This window comes from Harpia harpyja, chromosome 22, assembly GCF_026419915.1.
Source record: "Harpia harpyja isolate bHarHar1 chromosome 22, bHarHar1 primary haplotype, whole genome shotgun sequence".
NCBI lineage: Eukaryota > Metazoa > Chordata > Aves > Accipitriformes > Accipitridae > Harpia > Harpia harpyja.
This window is the reverse complement of record NC_068961.1, coordinates 10945801-10973714: the sequence shown is the minus strand read 5'-3', so window position 1 is coordinate 10973714 and position 27914 is coordinate 10945801. Positions and strand designations below refer to the sequence as shown.

The 27914-nt window shown below is 39.5% G+C and overlaps 1 protein-coding gene across 4 annotated transcripts in view; it reads right to left on the bottom strand.

The window, feature by feature from the left end:
- OCA2 (OCA2 melanosomal transmembrane protein) overlaps positions 1-27914 on the bottom strand; it is a 293670-nt gene that overhangs the window by 101762 nt on the left and 163994 nt on the right. For 3 of the 4 annotated variants that reach the window (XM_052774012.1, XM_052774013.1, XM_052774015.1), the window contains one exon: positions 26551-26644. In XM_052774012.1, coding sequence (XP_052629972.1) covers positions 26551-26644 — 94 coding nt within the window. Of the gene's footprint in view, positions 1-20495; positions 20610-26550; positions 26645-27914 lie in introns of those variants that run through there. The other variant, XM_052774014.1, reaches the window with a different exon arrangement.

The following is a 27914-nucleotide window of genomic DNA, read 5'->3' as shown; positions in this document are numbered from 1 at the left end:
CTGGAACTGCATGAATCGGCACAACAAACCCGGGTGGAGTAGGCAGCTCTGGGTTGAGAACATGCATATTAATGCAGTCCTCATGAAACTACCTGTACAATAACCCCACCTTCTACTAGCACAGTATGTTTCTAAAGGAAGCCAAATGAAGCGCTTACCAGAAACACAGTGGTCCCCACAAACTGAGTTGGTATCAGAAGAACAATGAAATATTCTGCAATACTGAAAGATTTTGCCTTGGCTTTGTCAGTTCACAATCCTGGCAATCAAGAGCAATTTAACTACCAAACATTATACTAGCCTCAGGAACTGATAGATAACTCCTACAGTCTGGGGAACTGAACTTCTGTTCCATGAATTTATATAGGTGTATCTTACTTGGTAATGTATGTTTCTGTGAATTACATTTAAATTAAAGAAGCACTGAAAGAAAAAAAAGGTGATATCAGCAACCAACAGACGCAGATATTGCTAGATTAACCAGGTCATTTTGTTCCCAAAGCTAGACAAATGGCCCAAGAGCCATTTGCTGTTTTATAAGCAGCCTTGTAATCACCTATCAGCAAGGTACAGCTCCATCTGGCAGAAGAGTTTCTTGTATTAGATTTCTTGTATCACCTCCTGGCTTACGCCACATTACGGGACCATCTCATAAACTCTGTATATAATCCAACAGTGCCTACAGTGACAGCCCACAGTCTAAATGTTTGCATTAAGAAAAAACGTGTCCTTTCACAGGAAGAGATAAAAAAAATGTACAAGAGATTCTGGAAATATCATTAAACTGCAAGGAAATAATTTTTTCTTGTTCAACACTATCATTAGCAGGACTTATAGTTGCTCCATAAATGCCTAACCTTTAAAGAGGCATCAGCAACAGCTGAGTTTATCAAAAGGGCATGGTCTGGCCTAGTTCTGCCCTCCCCAAAACTCTCTGAAGAATGCCCATTAGCTTCAACTGAGACATATTAGACAACCAAAGTATACTTTCAGCAATCACAGCCCTCACTGTTTTGTTTTTAAAAATGAGACAGGATCAACCTTGGCAATAACAACAGAACAAAACCAGTGCAGCCTCTGATATTCTCATCTATCTCAGAAACAAAGTTAAGAGCAATGGGGTATGGCATGGACCTCAGCATAATGAATGAAATGGAGGTCCCTCATCCAGAGCACATGTTCCATCTCCTCTGTGCTTCAGCCAGTCCAGCTCATGGGCCCTAGTCCCTGTCATTCATCAGCACACTTAGAACCTGAGGCTTACTGGTCAGTGGTAACAGCTGTTGCCTTAAAATATTAAACTCAGTAATCTCCCACACTGAGGACTCCTGAAAAAACAGGTATTCTGCCAGTCTGAGGATTTGTTTTGTTGTCTCTGAAGGTGTTTGCAGGGTGTGGACATGCTGCCAGATGGGGTTTCCAGTGTTTGGCTCCAGGGTGTTCATCCCTGAATATACACCAGTTGACACATGTGCCCTAATCTAAAAATGAATCAAATCATTCCTTTGGGCAGGAAAACACAGGCTTGTTAGTTTTCCACATTCTGCCATGGGTGCCATTAAAGGTGGGATTTTTTTTTTTTTACAACAAGATAGCTTTCTTGGGGTATATGTCACCACAGTTACACCAAAGATCATAGTGCAATGTAGGCAGTGTGGACAGGGCTGAGCTAGCATTACGTCAGCAAGCAGAGGTCCCAGCAGCAGTGTAGTCCCAGCATCATGGAGCTCAGTGCATTCAGCTTTATTAACCATGTAATTGTGATTACACTGCTACAGCTGATCAAGGTCAGGAACATCTTCATTATGCTGAAGTCACCTGACATGTCCTGGACTGTGGGATTCAGCTCTAAATTCATGCACATAAACTCAGGTGCCTACTATGTAGACATCTACATGGAAGGTGGCTAAGTTCTCACCGCAGTCAGTGTAGACCCAGCCAATACAGCAAACAGAAACTGCAGAGGTATCTATCTCATCCTGCTCTGATACTTGTATGTGGTAAGATAAGGAGATTTTTTAGAGACAGCCAAAAAACTCCTGAGCAGAAAGAGGTTTTCTGGGGTTTTTTAATTGTTTAAATAGACTGACAAAGTTAAACACAGGGGTATTTATATCAGCATTCCCTGTTTTTCTATAGTTAAATCATGCCCTCCTTCTACTATGAGTTTGCATAAAGATGCATAAAGCACAGGCTATGTCTTTGTAAAAAGTCACCTTTTCTGGAAGCGAAATTAAAAGACAACCCAGACCGATGTATTCTCTCCCACTATCACCACATGAAAGTGCCCCCACTATTATCTAAGACTTACCTGCCAAGCAATCCCATTCATTGCTCATCTCTAGAGTAATAAACAAACCTTTTACCCATTTTAAACTTAGATATTTGGGCTCCTTTTAAAACAAGGATGTCTTCATTTTATAACTCTACCTATCAGGGATTTTCTTGTGTTTACTGTGAACTGCATACTTCCTGATCTTCTGTGATACACATATGTGGCACTTGAATTGCACAAAACCAAAGATTTTCTGGCAATTTTCCCTGGCCTGCTAAATAAATTGTATCATCTTCACATAAAGTAGCAAGTTCTAGGCCAATTCAAGTAAGTATGCATATGTTAGTACAGTTAGAAAAATCATCTGTTAAATAGAAAGTTAGTTCCAATCTTAACTGCTTTGGCATTACACTTCCTGCATCAAATGTTCACGGAAAATAAAAATGAAACCCTTTTTTGGAAAAAAACTGATCCATACTACTAAAAATATTTTTAAAATATACATTAATTGCTTGCTAGCAAAATATTCCTGTTTTATTTCTAGCTAATGAACTATAAATATGTCCAACAGACTTTGCTTTTAATTAGATAAAATGTTTTAGGAAATGAGATGCCAGGCTGAAATAATAAAACAAAGTTAATATATTAATGTCTCCATTAGATTCTCTAAGGGTACGTTCTCTTTCAAAGCTGGTCTAGTAAACAGAGATTATTGTCAGAGATTCTAGAAAGAACAGATGTTTCCATTTCAGATTACCATTTTTATAACCCAAAATAACACAGAACCTAGATTGCAAAACATATTTTGTGGACACTAGTATGTGGAAACCTTCCCAGCTGAAACAAATTTTAAGGAAATTTTGAAAAAACAAAACTAGCTGAACAGGCAAACATCATAAATTATACATGCTAAATTGCAAATTCAAGATTTACTTTATTAAGAATCAGCACTAGCAACTGCAACAACGATACAGAAGGAAACTACTATATGAGGAAAAAAAAATTCTCCTCTTATTGACTAACAATTTCCTTGTTCTTGTGGAGCATTTTAGGAGGGTATTGGAGGAGGCTGCAAAGCTAAAATATTACTGAAGGAATCATTAGACAATTTTTATGCAAAATCCACCAGACAAAATATTTCACTGATGTGGCTAGCACACCATGTAGGGAAAAACATTTTTAAAGTCCCATGTATTTCCCAGTTTATATTTTTGGCACCTGTCTAGCACAGTACTTAAACCACCTGTATCTTTTTTGTTTTAATGCACTATTCCCATGCTTAAAATTCTTGGGTTGGAAGGGACCTTAAAGATCATCTAGTTCCAACCCCCCTGCCATGGGCAGGGACACCTTCCACTAGACCAGGTTGCTCAAAGCCCCATCCAACCTGGCCTTGAACACTTCCAGGGATGGGTCATCCACAACTTCTCTGGGCAACCTGTTCCAGTGTCTCACCACCCTCACAGTAAAGAATTTCTTCCTTACATCTAATCTAAATCTACCCTCTTTCAGTTTAAAGCCATTACCCCTTGTCCTATCACTGCATGCACTTGTAAAAAGTCCCTCTCTGGCTTCCTTGTAGGCCCCCTTTAGGTACTGGAAGGTTGCTGTAAGCCCCCCACCAAGCCTTCTCTTCTCCAGGCTGAACAACCCCAACTCTCTCAGCCTGTCTTCATAGGAGAGGTGCTCCAGCCCTCTGATCTTCTTCGTGGCCCTCCTCTGGACCCGCTTGAGCAGGTCCATGTTCTTCTTTTATTGGGGGCCCCAGGGCTGAATACAGTAGTGCAGGTGGGGTCTCATGAGAGCAGAGGGGGAGAACCACCTCCCTTGACCTGCTAGTCACGCTTCTTTTGATGCAGCCCAGGATACGGTTGGTTTTTTGGGCTGCAAACACACATTGCCAGGTCATGTTGGGCTTCCCATCAACCAACACCCCCAAGTCCTTCTACACAGGGCTGCTCTCAATCTACTCATCGCCCACCCTGTATTTGTGCTTGGGATTGCCCCACCCCATGAGCAGGACCTGGCACTTGGCCTTGTTGAACTTCATGAATTTCGCATGGGCTCACCTCTCAAGCCTATCAAGGTCTCTCTGGATGGTGTATGAATTAGTAGGCATAGTATTAGGCGTATTAGTGGGCAACCATAGGATCTGGAATTTTTATTTTTGTTCATCAGTATGAATTTGACTTATGAAGACAAATGATGTCATGCAATCTATATGACTAAGCTCATGAGAACATAAGAAAAGATTTATTTCAGATTTACCTTTGACTTTCAGCAGAGCTTGTGTTGAGTGGACTTGCTCTTAATTTCAAATTCTTCCAATTTGTGCTTTAGTCATTGTTTTCATCAATTTTGAAAATCTTATGGAAATATTTCTAGTTATCCTGGGTTTAATAAAAGCAATCTTCATTGTAGTCACAACCTAGAATGACTCTTGTGATCCTGAACTATCTGTAACAAGTCTTGGCAACGGTAAAAGTAAAGAAAGATCACAGTTTACATCATGAAGACCCTGGGAATAACCAGACAGTATTTGATTTACTGTTCTTGCACCAGGAAATTTTTGATAATTCTAATGTTAAATGTCAATTAAATCCCTAACAGCTTTGCCATTGGAATACATATCTGTATGTGTATAAAGACAGAACGTGTTCTCTTTTAACAAACATCATGCTTCTATGAATTCTGTGATTTATGACAAGTATCAGCACATACATAGCAATGAGAATACTTTCATTTCAAAATACTGTATGATTTTCAAGAGGAATTTATTTCTGATAACAGAAAAATATTAAGCTGCTTTCAATGAAATAAGAAGTTATACATAAATAGTCATATTTAATGGTGCAATCTGCAAACGTTAGGTTCATATCTGGGGTTTAACTGACTAGATGATCCTCATCTAAGGAAAAATAATAGACCCCTTCTTTAGGAAATTAACAAGGGATGTAGGAACCCGGGCACAGAACCATTAAAAAGGAAAGTCAAGGTAAAAAGTGTAAGATTATTATGAGTCTCATGGAGAAGAATTCTTCTGGGACCACAGGTGTCTGCATAAGCTATAAACATGAACAGCTAATCTTGCATTCCTCATGCGGCAAAAATTCCCACTAGCCAATAAAACTTTAAGGTTCCCATTTTATGCATGATCAGACTTGAAGATTATACAGATTATATCTATCAACAATGCATGATTCTTACAGAAGTTATTCTCATCGAGTTTGAAATTTGCAGTAGGTATGCATCATGAGCTTTTTATTTTAATATACTCTGGTCTAAATCTGATAAATGCAGAACTTAAATAAAAATATGTTATGAGACAACAGAAGCATGAAAATATATTCAAAATCTTCCCTGGGATGGGAATTTTAAAGGGGAAGCAAACATAGCAAAAGAGTTGTTTCCAACAGACTAATGGCTGACTGTAAAGAATTGCAGGTTGTTAACTAAATATACTTTACATTTGGGAATGCAAAACCAAATCAATGTCCTTCCAGTTTTACCTCCTAAATACACTGGACAAATGATGCGTCCTTGCTGCACATATATTTTTTTATGTAAAGTGAAATACAATGATTGTGACTGGCCACCTAAGCACCCACGCGCAATCTCCATCAAGATCGCACCAGTAAGGCACAAGTATGAGAATCCCTTTCAAGTCCCTTTATTTCCAAGGAATCAGATCTTGGTCAGCATATGGCTGCACTCCCGTATGAACTGCCCTTTTGTGGTCATTTCGGTGTTTGGGGGGAAAGGGTACATGGAGAGAAGGTAATACAAGGAACGGAGAGCCACCCAGTCCTGCTGAAGCCGAGGTGCTGTCCCGGCCTCCCCTGCAGCACCACGGACAGCGCCTCCTCCAGCAAAACGGGCCCAGCAACCAACCCAGCGTCTTAAATGCAAAAATCATAGCAAGACCATCATCAGCAATGAAACAGCAGGTGGTTGGCTAAAGAATGAGGATACCATTTAAAGTCCCTTTCATCTATTTAGCCAGATGAAATACAGGTTCAGCCAGACCCTGCTGAAAAGACCTGACCATTGACCCAATAGCTGCTCAGAAGCTTGGGAAGCACCAGGTCTTTATCTCTGCCTTTCTCATTATTCTCACATATCTCTATGGGAGATGAAAACACTACCTGCTATGGGGCAGGAAATAACAAAGAAAGAGATATGAATAGAGGGACAGTAAGGGACAAGAAGACAGAGTAGAGAGTAGAGAGCAAAATGGACATAGATGAATGTGTTGCAGTACATTAAACTGAGTTTCACTGTATATATTTTTTCAGTGTACATAATTTCTACATGAATATGTTTCTGTCTTGGTTATTGCTTATTTTCCTCTTTTGCATTTTCATTTGAAGAATTTTTGCACAATGACAGAGTAGGCACGATGAGAAACTTATGCTGGGATACAGACACATGCAGATGGGAACTATATGTAAAAGGTCTTTTTTTGTCTAAGTTCCCATGGTAGACAGCGGAAAATCTAGTCAACACAGTAAGCAGAGTGTAGAATAGATGTGTCTACTGCAGGATGAGACAAATCACACGTTAGATTCCACTGAGTCTACTGTGAGATGCTCAAATCGGTTGCCTAAACGAAGGCATGCAGTGCCATTGGACATGTGAAGACTGTCCCACTCAGCTTCCAGCTGCCACTTGAGGATGGCATGGGTCCATATATCTTATGTCATATCTATCAGACCCATGAAGATATCCTGGATACAGGACTAGATAAATATGTGTGTTTAGGCAAGTGAATAAAGCCTTACATCCCCACTGGGAGCTGCAGTGCGGGCTTAGACTGTTAGCTCTTATCACATCAGGTATTTTAATTGAAGCTGAATCTCATCCTCAGGTAGACTATTGTACTGAGAATCAAGATACTTTTGTTACATGAAGATTACCTAGAATGAAAATTGTGTTAAAATAGTGAATTCATTCACTTTTTTGTTCTGCACTTTTCTGGAATAGTAATAACCCAGAAAATTTAGTGCTTGCATTCATCAACAATATTTGAAGATTGCATTAGAATGGTTTGAAGACTAAATTATTTCAAAATTGATGTCGGTTTGATCTACTTGTTTTTCAATTGAAGTGTTAATTAAAAATTTGAAATATTAACTTTTAATTAAATACACTACATGAATGTAGAATTACTCTCAGTTACTATGCCTTTCATAGACATACCCACATTCATGCATAAATTCCACTAAAAATTGTCAAGATAAATTAATAATTTTACCCTTTAGCTCTCATGAATCAGGAAGCAGTAAAAGTAATGCGTCATGTATGAGTATTTCTTTTGTATATGTGCTATAGTGCGGCCTTTATCTAAGAGCTGCCAAAAATTAACTATATATATGGTTTACCTAAGGTACTATTTGCATTATTTAGCTTTAAGACACAACAGTATAGGGTTATTTTTAGTCAGCTGAAAGAAAGGGACTTCAAGAAGGTAATCCTTCCCATCTCAGGATATCCCTTTAAGATGTCAGGAAAAGTCTTCCCTTTTCCTCTCCACTGACTGCAGAAGGAATATAAATGAATAGGCTGAATTAAATGGATGAACTCAGGTGTGATGAGTCACATTTCAAGTCAAGTATCCTATTTCTAACACTTGTCTTGCTGTTTACAAGGAAAAGGCAGAAAATTCTGGGTAACACAATCATAGGGAAAATCTGTAACTTCTGTGAGGTGAAGGTTGATCCAAAAGGTGACCTAAAAAGTCACTAACCAGGCTAAACTCCTTTTAAAATAATATCATATAATTCATACTCATGTATTTAGGTGTGCAGGTTTTTTGTGCTGTGCCTTACTACTCAATATACACCAGACAGAACAGCCTGCAAACACTGCTCATATTGGTAAATCATCTGATTTTCAATTACACTGCAAAGCTGCCATGGCCCCAAGGGCACCCATAGACCACTCTGTCCCTGCGCAACCTCCCTGAAGCTCCCCCCTGCTCATGGCCCAGGATTCCATTTCACCCCCCCTCCAGGGCTCCTCCAACCAGATATTCTTAATGTCAGAAAACCATGTTGTACATGAGACAGCAGTGTGTTTTAACAAATGGTGGAATTTTTTAACAGTCATCTGCATTAAAAAAGATATTTAATCATTTTTCTAAACTACAATAGTTCAGAAATCAGCTGCTTTTCTGAAAAGTATTTTTGAAATTTCTACATAATCAGAAAACTTAAAAATTTCAAAACCAGTTATTCTACTCCATCTGCAACAGTAATTGCGACAAGCACTGGCTTATCACGCTTTTCTTAATTATTTCAGTAATGGTCGTTGATTGTATTTAATAATAGAGTCATATTCACTGTCTCAAAACTTGCAGAAAAGCTGACCACTCATTTTGAATTTGTTTCTATCTCTTCCTATCTGAAAAGTCATAGAAATTAATATTTTTATGGCAGTTTATTCTGTGCATACAAAAGTGTCAATTATTTTTAACCTCTAAACTAAGAGAAGGCACATTATCTGTCACTGAACTTTTGAGTCTGACATCAGTTAAAGTTCTCCCATTAAAAAGGACTTATTAGAGCAACATGAGGACTTATACAACCACTCTGACAAAAAGATATTCCTGTAAAACCTTCAAAAAGAAAACCTTTCTTGTCAAACAGGCACGATTTGTAGGTGGCAGGCTTTAACTTAAAAATTAAAGCCCAGAGATCCCAAAGACCCTACTTTGCTCCCATGTCCATGGCAGATAAGAGCAATTCTATTTTTTTTTTAATATTATATTTTAAGTAATAAAATGTGGCAGACTATGTACTATACAGGAATACTGCCATGTTTCTCATCATATCGTTCTACAAGCGGTTGGCAGTAGTCTCAGAATCGTGTGCCCTTGTCCTTGTGGGGGACTTTAACTTTCCAGACATCTGCTGGAAATACAACACAGCAGTGAGTAAACAATCTAGGAGGCTCCTGGAGTGTGTGGAAGATAACTTCTTGACACAGCTGGTAGGTGAGCCAACCAGGGGAGGAGCCTTGCTAGACCTGTTGTTTATGAACAGGGAAGGATTGGTGGGAGGTGTGATGGTCGGAGGCCGTCTTGGGCTTAGTGACCATGAAATGATAGAATTTTCAATTCTTGGTGAGGCAAAGAAGGTGGTCAGCAAAACCACCACTATGGACTTCCGGAGGGCTAACTTTGGCCTCTTCAAGGCACTGGTTGAGAGAGTCCCTTGGGAGACGGTCCTGAAGGGCAAAGGGGTCCAGGAGGGATGGACATTCTTTAAGAAGGAAATCTTAATGGCTCAGGACCAGGCTATTCCTATGTGCCGCAAGTCGAACCGCCGAGGAAAATGACCGGCCTGGCTGAATGGGGAGCTTTTGCTAGGACTTAAGAAAAAAAGGAGAGTTTATCATCTCTGGAGAAAAGGGCGGGCAACTTGGGAGGAGTACAGGGATCTTGTTAGATCATACAGAGAGAAAATTAGAAAGGCAAAAGCTCAGCTAGAACTAAATCTGACCACTATCGTGAGGGACAAAAAAAAAAGTTTTTACAAATATGTTAACAGTAAAAAGAATCCCAAGGAGAATATCTTTCCTTTAATGGATACAGAAGGGAACGTAGCAACCAGTGATGAGGAAAAGGCCGAGGTACTTAATGCCTTCTTTGCCTCAGTCTTTAATAGTGAGTCCAGTCATCCTCAGGGTACTCCACCCCATGAGCTGGAAGGTAAGGATGAAGAGCATAACATACCCCCCTTAATCCAGGAGGAATTAGTTAGGGACCTGCTACGCCATCTGGACACTCACAAATCTATGGGACCTGATGGGATCCATCCAAGACTACTGAGGGAGCTGGCAGAGGTCCTTGCCAAGCCACTCTCTATCACCTATCAGCGTTCCTGGTCAACAGGGGAGGTCCCAGAGGACTGGAGGCTTGCCAATGTGACTCCCATTTATAAGAAGGGTCAGAGGGAGGATCCGGGGAACTACAGGCCTGTCAGCCTGACCTCGGTACCGGGGAAGATTATGGAACGGTTTGTCTTGAGAGCACTCACATGGCAAGTCCAGGATAAGAGGGGGATCAGGCCCAGTCAGCATGGGTTTACGAAACGCAGGTCCTGCTTGACCAACCTGATCTCCTTCTATGACCAGGTGACCCACCTAGTGGATGAGGGAAAGGCTGCCGATGATATTTTCCTAGACTTCAGCAAGGCCTTTGACACTGTCTCTCATGGCATACTCCTTGAGAAGCTGGCGTCTTGTGGCCTGGATAAGTGCACTATTCACTGGGTGAAAAACCGGCTGGATGGCTGAGCCCAGAGGGTAGTGGTGAATGGGGTGAAATCCAGTTGGCGGCGGGTCACGAGTGGTGTTCCCCAGGGCTCGGTGTTGGGCCCTGTTCTGTTTAATATCTTTATTGATGATTTGGATGAGGGGATCGAGTGCACCCTCAGCAAGTTTGCAGACGACACCAAGTTGGGAGGCAGGGTCGATCTGCTCGAGGGTAGGGAGGCTCTACAGAGAGATCTGGACAGGCTGGATCGATGGGCTGAGGCCAATCGTATGAAGTTCAACAAGGCCAAGTGCCGAGTCCTGCGCTTCGGTCACGGCAACCCCATGCAGCGCTACAGGCTTGGGGAAGAGGGGCTGGAAAGCTGCCCGGCAGAGAAAGACCTGGGGGTGCTGGTTGACAGTCGGCTGAATATGAGCCAGCAGTGTGCCCAGGTGGCCAAGAAGGCCAACGGCATCCTGGCCTGCATCAGGAACAGTGTGGCCAGTAGGAACAGGGAGGTGGTTGTTCCCCTGTACTCGGCGCTGGTGAGGCCACACCTCGAGTGCTGTGTTCAGTTTTGGGCCCCTCACTACAGGAAAGACATGGAGGGGCTGGAGCGTGTTCAGAGAAGGGCAACCAAGTTGGTGAGGGGCCTGGAGCACAAGTCTGATGAGGAGCGGCTGAGGGATCTGGGGCTGTTCAGTCTAGAAAAGAGGAGGCTGAGGGGAGACCTTATCGCTCTCTACAACTACCTGAAAGGGGGTTGTAGTGAGGTGGGTGTTGGTCTCTTCTGTCAGGTGGCTGGAGATAGGACAAGAGGAAATGGTCTCAAGTTGAGGCAAGGGAGATTTGGGTTAGATATTAGGAAAAATTTTTTTACTGAGAGGGTTGTCAAACATTGGAATGGGCTGCCCAGGGAAGTGGTTGATTCACCATCCCTGGAGGTATTCAAAAAGCGAGCGGACAGGGTACTCCAGGGCATGGTTTAGGGGGCATGGTTAATGGTTGGACTCGATGATCTTGAAGGTCCTTTCCAACCGAAATGATTCTATGATTCTATGATTCTATATTAGTAGCCACTAGGCCAAATAATCCATATTGTGATAGGTCTAAAAATGAGACATAATCTAAGCTGCCTTTATTCTCATACAGTTTATTTAACTGTATAATATAGAAAATATTTTATTTTAGTAATATACTAATGACCACCTGCTGGTTGCAGTAGTCAATGGAAATAGTGCATGGAAATATCACTATCAACAACAATCCAAAGTTTTCTGAATTTAAATAAGAGACCACTGATTACAATGAGTTCTCACTAAAGCAGCAAAAACAGAGGACTCCATAAGCAATAAACCTATAGTTGTCTGTTCTCCCAGTCACTGTAAATAGCCTTTACTATAAACAGCCTTCATTGATATGTTATATTTAAGAAATGCAACAAAATTTTTTAAAAAAATTTTGCTGATTTTTGGCTTTTGCTGTTTTGGAATGGTCTCAATTTTGTTTTCTCTCTTCCTGGTTTGATTATTCATAGCTATACTGCTCACCTTCTTTCTTTTAATATTTCATTTATCACTATCACTACAGACAAACTTCCTGCTCTTGCTGAGAAGAGCACACTTTTCAGACTTAAAAATCTCCCCATTACACTGGGAGAAGTAAAAAAGTAATTCAGTCTATTTCAAAGTGAATCCCCTTCAAGACACATGAAATCTCAGTCACAATGAAACAAATCAGTAAACAACGTTCCCGTGAATAGTGGGGACAGCATCTGAGCAGCAATCAAACTAATTTTTTCAAACAGTCCGGCCAGCACCTGGGTAAGGCAAATTTTCACAGCTATTTAACAAACTAAATAACAGTGTTTCACTACATCTTCTGCATTTGCTTTTCAAAAGGCAAGAATTTAGTCACAAGGCAGCAATTTAGAACCTCCCCAGAAGACACTTCAGGAATAAAACAAAAATGGTAAGATCAAGAGCAGCATACACAGTAGCCACTGTCTTTCTGACAGAGAAATTGGAAAAGAGAGGAAGAAAACCTTAAACATATAAAAGTCATGAAATACACATGGCTGTAAAACCAGTGTAAAAAGACAAAAAGCCTTCCAGCAAGTCCTGTTCCATACATAAGTCTATACACAGAGAACTTGGAATATTTAGCAGGATTATTATTATTAGCTCATTTTTTCTTCTTTACAGGTGGGCTATTTGCACTGGCCCAAATGGCCGTAACACACAGCTGCCCAAAGGCAGGATCTGATCTGACCACCTGAATGACAGAAAACACAGCTCTTACACTTTGCATAAGAGAAAGAGCCTTGGGTTCAGTCATGCCAACCCCAAAGTTAACCTCAATATAACTAACTACTTTTGGACCGGGTGCCATGCAAAAGCAAGTAACAAGCCACAAACAGTCAAATTGTTTAGTTGTCCGTGAACATGTGTTTTAAACTACAGGATAGTATTGACTATAAGCCCAAAAAAAGATGGGTTCCCTCACAGAAAGTCAGAGGGAAAGGTCTTTGTACCTCACCGAAGCACTTATTTACTCTTGCATCAAGCACAGCAGATGGATGACTCCTAGAATAACAAATACCATGGAAGGAAAACAACTTTTACCCTAATTAAGGGAGTAACAAGATTATCTCCTGCCTAAAGAGAGAATAGGAGTTTCCAGTGAAAAATAAAGCCAGCCTGGACTAGTTGAACCCTGATAGTCACAGGGAGAGGGGGAGGGGGCACAGCAGATGATGCGACTTCAGAAGTAGTCTGCACATTTCAGAAAACTATACTTGTAACAGCATGGACTTGCTCTTCTTTTAAGGTTTCTGTTCTATTTCTTACCATATTTTAGCACTGTCGTTTAAAATACACCAAAGGCTTCCCGTGCTTGTGGCAAACATCTCCTTTTTATAAATATTTTCTAAACTAAATTAACTAAGATTTTGCATTATTAATTTTTTTTCCCATTGTATAACATACAGCTCTTTTACCGCTACACAGCACACAGGTTAATTGGGTACCACATCTATCAAAAGCAGACCCTTTCCTTTTCCATGCGCTACCTGAACTGAGATGGTAACAAGAAGAAATTCAACATAGTTGTTAGCTCCAAGACATGGTGGGAGAAAGCAGAAAAGACTATTTCAGTCCTACTGCTCTTCTTGCCAGAAATATTTCTCTAATCTTAGCTAGCAAAACAAGCTGGAAATATGAGGCGGGCATGATCATCAGTGAGTGGAGTCACTCAAAAGAGACTACAGATGCTCTCTCCTCTCTTCTCACATGGACCTACTCACGGTTTGTAAGGCATTAACAAACCTTTCATTTAATGATCCACAATGAAAGACAAGTGCTAGACCACAACCACAGCGGAGACACGGGGACACTAACTCTTGACACATGCCCCACATTCTCATTAGCACTACTGACATTGATGAATTATCTAGGAAAATAATGCACTGACCTCTTTTAACTACAGAAAATCTCTCTGATTTAATAGGCTCCTTTTTTTTTTTTTTTTTAAATCACAATCATGACAAGCCTAACAGCATAATGGTACATATGACCTTCATTTTTTGCCTTTTAGCATTTAACAAAAGCATATTTACCTCAATGCAAAAGCAGAAAGGCTGCAAATTAACTTCTGCCCTGATGATGTAGAAGTTTAATCAACTATAGAACCTTCCTATTTTCATTCCAGATGCCCCTAAAACTGGATAACACCTATTTTAATTATATCTAACCATGAAATTCTGTACATTTAGATACAGTACCATTCAAACTAGTTTTAGAGAATTTAGTGGAAATCCAACTCAGTGAAATGAAAAATGAGGTAATTTACTTGCCTTTTAAAAGCTTGCTAGAAAGGTGAATATTCTCCGCTGATTTCAGCCCATATTAGTAGTGGTAAAATATGAATCCTCATGGCCAGACATGCAAAGAAAGAGTTTTCATTTAAACTCCATCACCTACCAGTAAAGAATTGTTCCCTGCAGATTTTTCTAGTAATTCATTTTTTAAGTTTTTACATGACTACTACTTAAAGAGACACTGAAGAAGCACTACACTGTTCTTTGGAGCAGACATTCTGATTTTCAAATCCATTTTTCAGCACAAATCATAATCTGCTACTAAAGTCCTGGGCTTTGGAGATACTTCAAAAATCTTTTCATAAAAATACGATTCCGTTCATTTTAAAGTATGGTGTGAAAGTTTCACAAGCACTTCCCAAAACCTATCTGTCTCATCCCCCTAATTGTAGTAAGACTTTTTCTTCTCATCAGCTTCCTTTATAGATTATTAGAAAAAGAAATACAAAAACATTTGAGTAGTCTAAACAAAAAAGTTTATAAATAAATAATATCTTTCTTACTGCAGTATTCACTTATGTAACAACCATCATAGCTCTGTAACATGAAAGAGGAATTAATTCAGAAAATCTGTACAGCCTTGTGGTATGCAAAAAGTCAGCTATGGAAACAGCAACATTAAACTAGAGTCTAAAGAAAGACAAGATTTTAAGTCTTTCACAAATGCCAAGCCAAGGCAAGAATGAACTTCTTCTTCACAGCTATTGTTTAAATCCCCATTTTAGAAGATATCATTTTTTATTCAGGACTGCTCTCATAAAAAGACAATAAATGTGATTTCTTATGTATAAGTTAAAATACAAACCCATGGAGTGAGCTAACTGTGGGTTAGCTACAGGAATCATTCCATCCTGATGCACATCTGATTTAGTACATGTGTTTCAATATTCATCTGTATGTCAAAACTCATTAAATTTAACAATTCAACACAGTGGTGGTAGAGAAGATGGCCAAGACACAAAGAGGTGAACAATAAGCAGCTAGATATTAATAGCAGCACAAGAAGCCTTGCTCCAAGAACATGAGCAGTGTGAGTCTCTAAATGGGCTATGTTCTAGCCATGTACTAGCTCCAACGTGAAATGAGACCTGGGTGCACAATGGCCTCCTTCATCCTTCCTTCTCTCTCTTCACCTCTTCTCCCCCTACCTCCCTTCTCCCACACCGGTTTCTATAGGAAAGAAATGCAAATAGGAATGCCAGATTGCAAATGGAGCACATTCCAACCCATTTCTTAGACTGGAAGATTCAGGGACAAGGACCCAGGGGTGATGGACCATGTTACCTCACATCTGCACCATGCACCTTTAAGTCACTTCAAGTACAGTCACGTTTTTCTGTAGAACTCAAAAAATGACAACTTTGTTCTTCTTCCTAGTTTTGCAGCTGGCCTGTCATTTCAAAATATGAACCAGGCAAGTATCAAGTTTTCTGTGAACCCAATTTAACATTTTGTTTGCTGTAAGCTGACACAAGCCGAAGTTCACAATAGGAATGCATCTTTTTCTATTTGCATGGACCCTAGTGATGGGTTCTGGTAACAGGAGTACCAGGGAGTAGTGGAGAAGACAGAACAAAAAGGAAGTAGTCATTAACTGTGTTGGAAGTTAAAGAAAGCCTATACACTTTTAAAAGTTGGTGATATTGGCCAGAGGTTAGCTAAGCAGATGAATATATTGTTCTATTATTAAAAATGTGGTATCATTTCTTCAAAATACTTTAGAAAACTGTTTTCTACTAAGAAGCCAAAAGACAGTGTTGTTACGTCCTTGCCTTTTCCACTCTCAGGAAAAAAAGACTAGTCTTTTCATGCTGGACTGCATGAAAGCTGTCACTTCATGTTTCCAGCATGCCTCAGCATAGCTCCTGGTTTCTTTAATCTAACTTTTCCCTTCCCACTCTCTAGCTTCCCCTTGCCATCTGTACTGAACATGAAGTAAAATTAGAAAATGTTGGTTGGAATAGATAAGAAAGGGGTTCATCTTGCCAGACTTTACCTGTGTAGGAGTTTCAGACTCCCTCTGTACTCAATACAGCTATAAGTATGTGCACAGAGAAAAATCCATTCTACGTATTTTAAATACAAAGCTTGGAATGCAATGCTCTCCAGGTGTGCTTAGGCAAATTTGTTTAATGTAAAATACTATAGATTAATACAAAGTCTTGAAAGATGACTCCTATCCCAGGAGGTAGGTTGTATCAGCCTAATGCCGTAACTAGTACAGATGCACTGGGGGAGATTTTATGCCTTTTCTTCCATGAAGAAAGACACAGTACAAGGTATCTTCAAAACCTTTGCATAAAATAGTTTGTATAGGAGTAGAACTGTACAAACCCAGCAGGATATCCACTTTCTGACACTGCCAAAAAAAAAATCCAGAAATCATTACTGTTTAAATTATTTTCATTCTAAGTGCTGTTGGGAAGTTATTAGGTATTGATTCAGTTGGTAGCCTGTACTTAGAAAAGGTGACGAAGAATGGATTATGGTCAATGTTACAAAAATATAGATATATATTACATTTACCACTCTCCTCACTGTTCATTGATTGGTTTTAGTGTTAAATTACTTTATACTGTTTGTGACTTATGACATTCATTGCATGCAATTTCTAACAGAATACTCTATAAACATGATCACTCCTATAACCTGTACATCTAGTAGGAGCACTAGTGTGATCATAAATTCTCTAGTAACAAACCTAATTCTTCCATCTATACTGGATGTAACTATTATATTTTACAGAATAAACCAGGATCAGTATCCTGCATTTCAGCTAACAATAAAAATTAAATTCACAGCTGGTTTTAGTGTGATCCAAAACAGTCTCTCTATGCTCTGTTTTTCTATGTGTATTTATTTCCCTTACTTACTTTAGTGATATGTAATGTCAGTAAACTAAAAATATCTGCAAGAACTAGATGGATAACTTTATGCATATTATGTATCCATATAATATTGCACAAGAGGAAAAAAGGTATACCTGCAAATACACCAGAAATGTGACGAGTTTCCATCTATGTAACATTTAGGGAAGAGCTTTTAGAATTACATTCATTACTCATTTGCATGACAGACTAATATTCTTTAGACCTTGTCCTGTAATCCTCCTGAATTTAACCTTTCAAATTCATGAATTTCTGAACACCTCAAAGATTCTGAGTTCCAAAGAACCACTGATTTGCAAAAACAACCAAACTTCTCCACAGATTGTCACTGTCCCATTTGGTGCAGACTTTCCCCCAGTTTATACCTTCTTGAAACCCACACAAGCAAAGTTCAATACACAGGTTTTGGAGAGTCAGTACGTATGCAAAATAGCAAACTTTGGAATGCAAGGGGTGACTTGGACTTTTCTCTTTATTTTTTCATAACCATTTATATCAGGAGATAGTCTGGATTTCATGGCTAATATGCTGTATTATTATGAGGCTAGAAGCAGCAGCTTTACACTAGTAGAAGGGAAAGATATCCTGAAGTGTTATGAGGCAATTCAGAGATTATATATCAGACATCCTAAATGGTGTGTGACACTTCAGAATTTAAAACAAGAATATTTTTGAGCATGAAAAAGTTGGTCCGGCTCTTATCTTGATATGGTTTGGGTTTATTATTCAGCTTGCTTTTTTTTTTTTTTCCCTTAAAAATGAATTTTTGTATCTGATAGTCATTCCACAGTCAAGTATCTTGACGATAAGGGGTTACAATGATTTTACTCACTTGAGGTACTAGCATTCATGCTTGGCCACTACTGACCCATACTCAAAATTTATGTCAATAAAAGTTTAATTCAATTTCTTTGTGTGTTTCACGTATATATATATATATATATATATATATGCAGGGACTATACAATTTATAATCACTTTTAAACCATTCTGGAAACCTTCAGCATGGATATGAGACACTCTTTAATTAATAATGTTTTGAACAAGAAATATTATACAGATTTTTGTAATTTATCCCTTAAGCTATATAAATTTGTTGCATATATCACATTTTACTATTATTTGTTTCCTTGCTTGAAAAGCTCACCTAATTAACTGATGTCAATGTTTTGTAGTCAGATCTATTATTTGAAGACTATTTGGGGCATATTTAGGTTGGTTTTTTTTTTAATTATTCAAATAATTTAAATAAGATCAACACAGAAGATCAAATGAGAAGAGTTACATGTGAGGCCAAATCAAAATTCCCATTTCAACACAGATATTTGCAAGCAGTTCCTTTCCTATACTGGCACCATTTTGACTACTAATATTGGGTATCATTGCATACCATAACAGTTGTGCAAAGTTGCAGTGGAAATACTAGACTATAATCTTACATTGGTTGAAAAGGTGGAAGGCAGGGCCACCATCCTGCAGGATGCGGACAAACTGGAGGAATGGGAAGACCAGAACCTTATGAAGTTCAACAAGGACAAATGTCAAGTCCCGTCCAGGGAGTCAGAAGAGCCCCTGCAACAACACCATCTGAGAGCAGTGCAACAACACCAGGAGAGAGCGACCGGGGAGCAGCTCTGCGAGAAATGCCCTGGAATGGGAATCTGCACGTGAGCCTGCGGGAAGTCCAACAGCAACGGCAGCCAACAGCCTCTTTGGCTGTATGAAAGGGGGAATGGGACTTAGATCTAGGGAAGGGATTGTTCCCTTCTACATAGCACTTGTTAAACCATATCTAGACACTGTGTTCAGTTTTGGGTCCTCCAACACAGGAAAGACATGGACAAACTGGAGGGACCTCACAGAGACTCCCCAAGGCAGTGGGGGCTGGAGCATTTGCCCCTTCAGGAGAGGCTGGGGGAGCTGGGCTGGGTCAGCCTGGAGAAGAGACAGCTTCAGCAGCACTAGCAGTGCACCCAGTACCTACAAGGTGGGACTGAGAAGGTGGAGCTATGCTTCTTACGGCAGTGCGTGGCAGGCAGGACAATGAGAGCAAACTGGCACAAGTTGAAACAGGAGAGGAGAAACGTTTTGGCCATAAAGACAACCAGGCAGTGGAGCAGGTTGCCCTAAGAGGCTGTGCTGTTTCTATGCAGCCCATAGCTGACCCTGCTTTGAGCCCAAGGTTGTATAAGAGACCTCCTAAAGTTCCTTCTAACCCAAATTTTTCTATGATTTTTCTATGATCAGATACCACTTCCATGAGCTTACCCTTAATATTAAAGTGATGTGTATGTGTCTGGAGGATTGGTGATTCCTGTGGAGCCCAATGAAACACTGGATCATTGCAATTGGATTTTCAATGTCCTTTTTCAAAAACTTAAGAGGATGAAACACACACATTTCACAGACTTTAAAAGATAAAACCATAATAAATTTTTAATACCTGAATCACATAACCTTATTTTAAGCTGAGTAAGATAAGTATTTAAATCCCATCTACCTTTACTGGAAACTAATTTGCTAATCCAAAAGACTTCATGGCAATAAGAGAAGAAAAAAAGCAATACGTGTATGTCCACAGGCCAAACAATTCCAAGATATTGGCTCTACTTAGAAGACACAGGAGCATTTTTAAGCTCCATGAAAAACTTCACATAATACAGATAAATTGTATTTCAAGTTGGAAAAGGAAATATCCTCATATTTAAGGGCTCAAAATACTTCCCCCCCACCTTTTCCCTAAAAGTAAAGAAGGTAAAACCACATTCGTTTATATTTCCACTTACAGTGTTTCTTGACTTAAGATAAAATAAAAATATATATTAAAAAACCCTCACCCATAACTCAGGAATTATTCTTAAAATGTTTTGCACCACACTATTGCAGGAATACTTACTTTCATGGGGTTTGATGCAAGCCATGCAACTGTTTAAAACAAGCAGCATTCACATTATTCAACTGCCACAGATGTCAGTGTACACATTTGTTTGTTTGAGAGCAGTCATTAGATCAACACTGACAATTTAAAATCTTGCAATGATTGTTCTTGGATAGCTGAAAGAAAACTGGCATTCTTGTTAACAAACCCAGCCTAGAACCTAATATTGAAACCTTTACTCAACAGTTCATTGACTCTTCATTAGATACTTTGAACATCCCCAAATTCTGTCTTCTGGAGCTGCACAGTTGATCAGAAGGCCCACAGGTGAATTGTGTTCAGGCGTTTGGATACCACATTGCTCAACTGAAGTCGCCATCACCAAAATTCACACCCAAAATAGTAGGGCTAGTTTTATTCTGATTAGAATCAACCTTAAAAACAGCAACAGTGTTTGGCATAGAGTGGCGTTAATAGCAAGAAAATAGGGAAAAATGACACTAAATTAACAGGAATGAAAAGGACTACAGCTGTCTAACACATCATCAAGTAGAGACATTTATATGGCTTTACAGAGCCCAATGTTTTTTTAAAACAGTTATTTTCAATAAGTTGTGCAAATAGGATACACAGGCAGTAGCAAAGAATATCACATTTGTCCTCCCACATGCATGAATGACAGTTCTCGTGGAAAGCACTGTTTCACAGTCTTTACAGGTGAGCACTCTCAGGCAGGGCTAAATAGGATATCCTACTGTAAATATTTTTGCTGTGAATATCTCCAAAGACAAATCTTCTAATGAAAACAAACTATTTACTAAGCTATTATCAGAAACCAATATTTTTTTACACTTCCAAATGACAGTTACTCCCAGAGAAGACAGAGACTATTAAAATTCAGCTCTTCAGATGACACATAAAGGAGAGGAATGACAGAAAAATGCAAAACCTGAAAATATGCAGAAGGCTTTCAGGATCATGCCCAGCTAACCTTACCACTGTAATCTAAATTAGGTCCTTAGGCTCATACTCTGCTCCTCTGGGCAGACTGATTTCCTCATGTATCGAATCATCTCTCCCATATTCTTATCCCATTACATAGAGTTATCCAGTCCATTCTTCTCTTACCTATACATCTCGCACCATGATATATTCACAGTCAGCCAAAATTTGCTTGAAATAAAATTAGAGTATTTCCCATAATACCCACTTTCTTTTTGTGTCAAGTAGGTTCAGCATTTATCTGTGATTCTTTTTTTTTTATCACATCGTGCATCACAGACACACAGGGGTGATTGGTATTGAATTACAATAGGATGAAGGAACATGACTTATTTTATGTTTGAAATACTATGTATGTTTATAAGGTTATAAATGCCTCTCTTAAAGAGAAAATTAAAATCAAGCTGGCAATTTTATTAGCAAGTGGAAACAGATAATTAAAGCCCCTACAGCAATCAGAACTTCTTATGTATGAACATGGAACCAAATTTTTCGTTGGTAGCAAAAAGATCTCTGTGGGTTTTTTTCATATTCCATAGGGAGGACTGACCTAGTGGAATGCTATATTGCAACAAACTCACTCATATATTAGTAAAAATTAAAAAACTAATGTGAAGTGAAGCATCTAGATTACAAGAGGCATCTGCAATGTTATTTCTTTTATCTTATTCCCTGAAAAAAACAAAGCTCTCTTGATAATTCTAAAGTCTTAATTGATATAAAATCACTATGTTAACCTCTGGAAATCTTTCAGGCAACAAGACTATACTGTCCTTATCTGACCATTTGCCAAGAGAAATAGTACTGTCTTATATTTGGGGTTTTCCTTTACGTTAAGCTCTTATATATGATTTAATGTTTCTCTGATAACTTAGACAAAAAAAATCATAATATGCATTTAACCTTTCCCTGCCTTCTACTTACTCATATATGCTGTCCCTGAGCAATTACCTTCATATTATTAACACATCTGGTGTTTTCTACAGGGTCAAGACTACCAAAAAAATTGCTCTTCCCTCCAGAGGCATAATGCTCATTTGTTTGCTTTGATGTTTATACCCTTGACCATGTACAGCAAACATCCTACTGCTTTCTATCTCCTTTTCCAAATCCCACTGACTCACAATTATTTCTATTTTTACCACTTAAATATTTGCCTTTGTGTCCATCCTCCAATTCACTTACGAGATCACATAGCATACCAATTCCCTTTTATCTCTGCCCATTGATGATATGTTAATTAGAAACACAATGCAGGAAAAGTATAAGAACTTGGCAGGGGCAGAAGGGGAATAGATATACTCACACACAAGTAAGTAACATGAAAGTTGAAAGAGACTTGGATTTAACAGTGAATAGTAAATGAAACAGGAATTTGAAATGGCCTAGATTAACAGCAGGACTATGCCTGGAATATTGTGTTCAGTTCTGCCTTCTGAGTTACTAGAGCGATAATGAAAAATGAGGGTATGTATAAGATTTTTCCAGGAGAAAAGATTAAAACACATAAATACAGTTTGATGAGGAAGTTTCCAAGGTAGAAAAGGAGTGTAATTTGGCTGGACCTACTCCAAAATGCAAGAGCATCTTCAAGGAAATTGCTACTTCTGAGCTTGACCTTCCTAGGACTTTCAATTTTCTTTTTGTCTTAACATTGCTCCCTTTCCTTGGAATTTGAGTTAGTCCAAATGAATCATCCAGTGGCAGTTATTCATTATTTGCCTTCAGATTTCTGGGGCTGGTTAAAAGCTGAATCCCAGAATGGCTGAGCTTGGAAGGCATCACTGGGGATCAGGAGCACCACTAGTGACTGGCCTCCACCTGGACTTTGTGCTGCTGATCACAGTGCTGAGAACCTCTGCCTTCTCCACGTCCTTTGTCAGCAGGTCATTTCCCTATTCAGTGGCAGGCTCACATGTCCCCTAATCTTCCTTTTGCTGCTGATATACCAGTAGAGGCCCCTTTTTGTTGCCCTACAACCATGTATAACAGATTCAAAGGTAAAAGTATTTTCAAGGTGATAAAGTACATTTATTACAGTATTTGTATATTCTAAGGGACATGGGAATCTTTTTATTTTGGTGGAACATAATGAAGTATCAAGAAAAGCTCACAAGGGCCAGAAATATCAAGTTGAATTCATAGCAACTGAGGGATCTTTTCTCACAGGCAATCTTGCTCTTCCCCTTGTAAGCACTGTTCAGACAGAACTGGTTTCTACATACATGGTTGACAGGTAATGTGGGAGAAAGGAACAAGACTTGAATGCATGCTGGGTAAGACACTTGGTGACATTGGCCAGCACACTCACAGCCAGGCATGTATGGTTGTGACCTGGTGTTTCCTCAACCAGTAGTGTACTCTGGACATCACACTGCTTTAAGGTGCTTCAACACAGGGAGGGAGGATCTATGCCTTTCTCCCTCCTTTCACAGTATAATCTTTCCCACCTAAGTGCCATCCTACTGGGACCTCCTTACAGGCACAGCACTCCCAGCTTATGGGCCTGAGTTCCTTGGGTGGTAAGGATGGGACACCAGGGCTGGCTGTCTTCCCCTTGCATCCAGTCATGTCCAGTGGTCTGGAACGAGATGAGTGCCCCCAGGTCCTTGGGGAGGTGGGACTCTTGATCCAGGGAAGGAAGCACTTAGATGTGGCTCTGAAGGGGGACCTTCCCCAGGATGCTAGATTTCTGACAGACTATAGCATTCATGGTCATTCAGGCACACAACCCCCAGCACAGGATTTCTTCTGCTGAAGGCACTCCAGATAGAAGCACATCAGGCTGGTCAGACACAGCATTCGAGGCAAGTTATCACACCTGGCCACCTCTGGCTCTGGCTAGGCAGCAGAATAGCATTGTACAACACACTGGCTGGGCTGCCACTGCTCCCTTCTTAAAAAAGAGAAGAGGAACCTCGAATGGCACCAAGTGCCACTGCACAGACGCACACGGGAATGGTCATAAGCCCATCAGCCCTCTTACAGGACACAGAACCTGGTTCTTACCTTTTCCTTTCTCTCCCTACACAGAATCATCGTGATGCCTCTTGCCACCAGGCACCCACAGCTTCCAGATCCTCTCCACCCCTGTTGTGTCAAGGTGTACTCACCAGACCTGCTTAGCAACCCTGCCCAGAGTTCCTCCTCAGATGACCATGTCAAAACATGGTTTGCAAAAAAGCTGCTTTTAGCAAAGGCCTTAAACATAGTTGTGTAATTTTGGCTCAGCATGCAGGTAGGGAGGAAGTGTATGGGAAGTAGGGTACTGTGCTGTATGACACCAGATGCCACCTGGGACAGACATGTCATGAGTTTCCTGCACAGAAACACTTGAGAAGGACAAAACAATACCAGCACAGGTTGCACTGAAGACATCTTAGCAAAAGCCAGGCAGCAGAGGGCCATCATCTCCCCACACATGGTATCCATGATTTTTCCCTAGTGACTGACAGGGGTTTGCAAGATGAGAGAGTAACAGTCTGCGTCTATACTGGTAGAAGCACCACAGAAGACCCTGAATAGGGATGTGAGACCTAGTGAGTGATTTTGGACAAACAGGGAAGAAATGCAGAAAAATCTCTTTGTGCTTTGAGACAACCTTCATAAATAAAAGTAAACAAGATCAAAATCCTCAAGGGATACATGTAATACCTCTTAATGCCAGGAGAAGCCTCAGAAGATATTGAATTTGGGCACATTCGACTGAAACAAATATTTTTCTAAGACAAATTATGAAGGAGCTCATGATCTGCCTGCTCAGTGATTGAGAATAAGACAGAAAAAGCGGTCTTTTGTGTTCTTTTTGCTAATTAATATCCATTGCTATCTTCCTGTGACCACTCTGGATTCAGTTCTTACATCTTTGCTTACAATGGCTACAGCCATCCCCAGTAATTATTTCCACTGAAAGCATACATATAGAAGGTAATTTCAGAACATCTGCATACTGTCTTCAATCTTCCCAAAGAATACATTCCAGTGAACACTGCTGAAGAGACTAGTCAGGCTTTACATCCTTATTTCTGCTTAGATACTCAGTCAGTGTCATGGAAGCTTTAAGAACATTTTGTTACAAAATCTACATAGAAGAGACATTGTTAATGCTACACACAAGTTAAATCCCCAAACAACAAGCTGAGCATCTGCAAAACATGAACAGAACAATCCACAAGCCCATTACTGCTGTATCACCATCCTTTTTGTACAAGGGCTTGACTTCCAAGAAGTCTGTTAGCTATCACTGTATACTATGTAAGACTGTATTGCAGTCTCAAGGGTCCTGACAGCCAAGACTTTGAATCAATAGGCATTCTGTTTCTAAAAGACGACTATGGGTGAAGAGATAAACTGTGCTATGAGCAGCACATGCTCATAGCAAGAATTTTAGCAAGAACAGTTCAGACCATCTTTCTTTTTAGTTATCATTGGCTCTGCTCCAGATACTCCCATGTTACTAATCATATTAAATACAGCAGTTTGAAGGCTTTGAGGTAAACAATATAAAGGAAAGTTGATAGAGCTGAGAATCTCAAATAATCAATGCAAAGAAAAAAGAGAAAAAAATATTGGTGTGAACTTAACAGTATCCTTTGCCCTAAATATGCAGAAAAATAAGCAAGGAATTATGTTTTAGTTAAATCAACTACAATTTAACTTCATGTCTAGTCCTCTATTTGCCAGTTTCCATTTACCTTTCAACCATAGTCTCAAAAACTCGGGGTGTTTGGAACAATATTAAACTGTTGTATGCATTAAGTACACCTTGGCCCTTAAAAACCTGCTGATGAATGACCTGCAGAGGAACTTTCATTATTAAACAACAGTTATTAATTATTAATTAAACAATTATTAAACAACAACTTCAGCTGTTACTAGCTGCTCATCACACTTTCACTCATAGCTGCTAGGCAGCTGGTCAAAAAGTAATTACTTTTAGATAAATAGGTTTACTCATGAGATCATGGAGTAAAGTTCTACTCAGTCTACACTGGGACATCCCGCTTTCCCCTGGCAACGGAACATCCGTGAAAATGTACAGATGAGACACTACTTTAAAACTGTATTTAACAACAAAGCAATAATTTAGTATCCCTACAGAGCTGAAGATAAGATTGAGGGTGACCAAAGCATGAATTTCTGAGGCTTTGTTTCTCCTGGGGTTCCACTGTGCTCCCGCCACCTTCATGCATTCTATCCACAGTGGGCAAAAACAGTGATCTGCCCTCGACCCGCATTTCAGTTGCCAAAACCAAATTAGGAACACAGGTCTTTTTTATAGACCCTTTCTCCAGATTTTCTCCTTGGAGGATCCATTGTTTGTCTAGAGAAAAAAAAAATTACAGATTTAAGGTGAGAAGTTTAAAATTGTACCTGAAAAACTCCATGAAAGAGAAGCCATAACCATGTTGTTCAGCAATTCCTGCACAAACAACGTTTGCAGACGCTCCAATCAATGTTCCATTACCTGCAGTTCAGAAAACAAATACCAGTTTATAGTTGTGCTCTGTTTCTTACTCTTCTTCTGTTTATTCTGTGCTAAAGTCCTAAGATGTATTAGTTAGAAAAGAAAAATCATTTTCTGTTGTATAGGCTTGAAAAGAAACATACAGACAGTATCTCCGCATCCTATAAATAGCTTCATGCTTTGAAAGATAAGCCTGGTATTATTCTCTGATTCTACATAAGCCAGAAAAATAGAGAAGGAACATAACACCAATCTAGCAGTTGTCAAAATGACGCCAGAGACTTACATTCAGATAAAATTGCTGATTTTTGGTTTTACATACAAGAAGGTGCTATCAAATGAGCTGAAAAATGAAGGATGAGATAGTTTGAGGATGCTAAGAAAAATGGGTGTTTTTTCTCCTTACACAAACTTGACATTGACAAATTAGTGTCTTTTTTATAGAGAGGGTAACTAACTGCTAAAAGATATGTATTTTTTTAACAGAAATTTAAAACAAAGTAAGTGGGACAATGGAGGGGAATGGATCTGTCACATCTCTCTGCTAAGGCAAAAGGATCACCACAGATACAAAAGTTTGCTTGCCAAACCATAATGTTCTTTAATACATAAAGGAACGTGACTTTATTCAGTGAACTTCACCAGATTACATTATATGAGTCCCCTTAGGAGAGGAACACACCGAAGGAAAATAATATGCCATGTTTATAACGCACATCTACCCTCTTGGAAGAACTACATACTTCTCCAAAGCCTTTTCCAGTAACTAATTTATTCCTGTGTTTTCTCTAAACTTTCAACAATCTGGCAATGTAGAGAAGTCAGGTATTCAGAGCTCAGAAAGACTGACCCATTTTCTATAGCTTTCCCATGAGTCATTTCTCAGACTTAAGAAATGCTGTATACTTGACTTCCACAAAGCAGATGTCTTCAGCAAATGTTTCTGATCTAAGGCACGACTCGGGAAGTGACAGTGACTCCTACATTCTGTTCCTTAACTGAAATTTTGAACAAAAGAGGTAACAATCTGGGAGAAAAAAATTTTATACTATGGCAAGTCATTTTTTTTGCCATACCTCACTACATTAACAATCCATCATTCTGAGCACAAGTCTTCCTTTGCTCCCATTGACATATAGTTAGTCCTCTCATTTTGGCCCTGTTAAACATTACTGCTCAGTGGAGACTCTTCTGGTCTGACTTTGAGAGAAACAGATCAGAAGACAATTAATGCCCCAGTTAATTGTTTTGACTTAGTCAATGTTTCAGG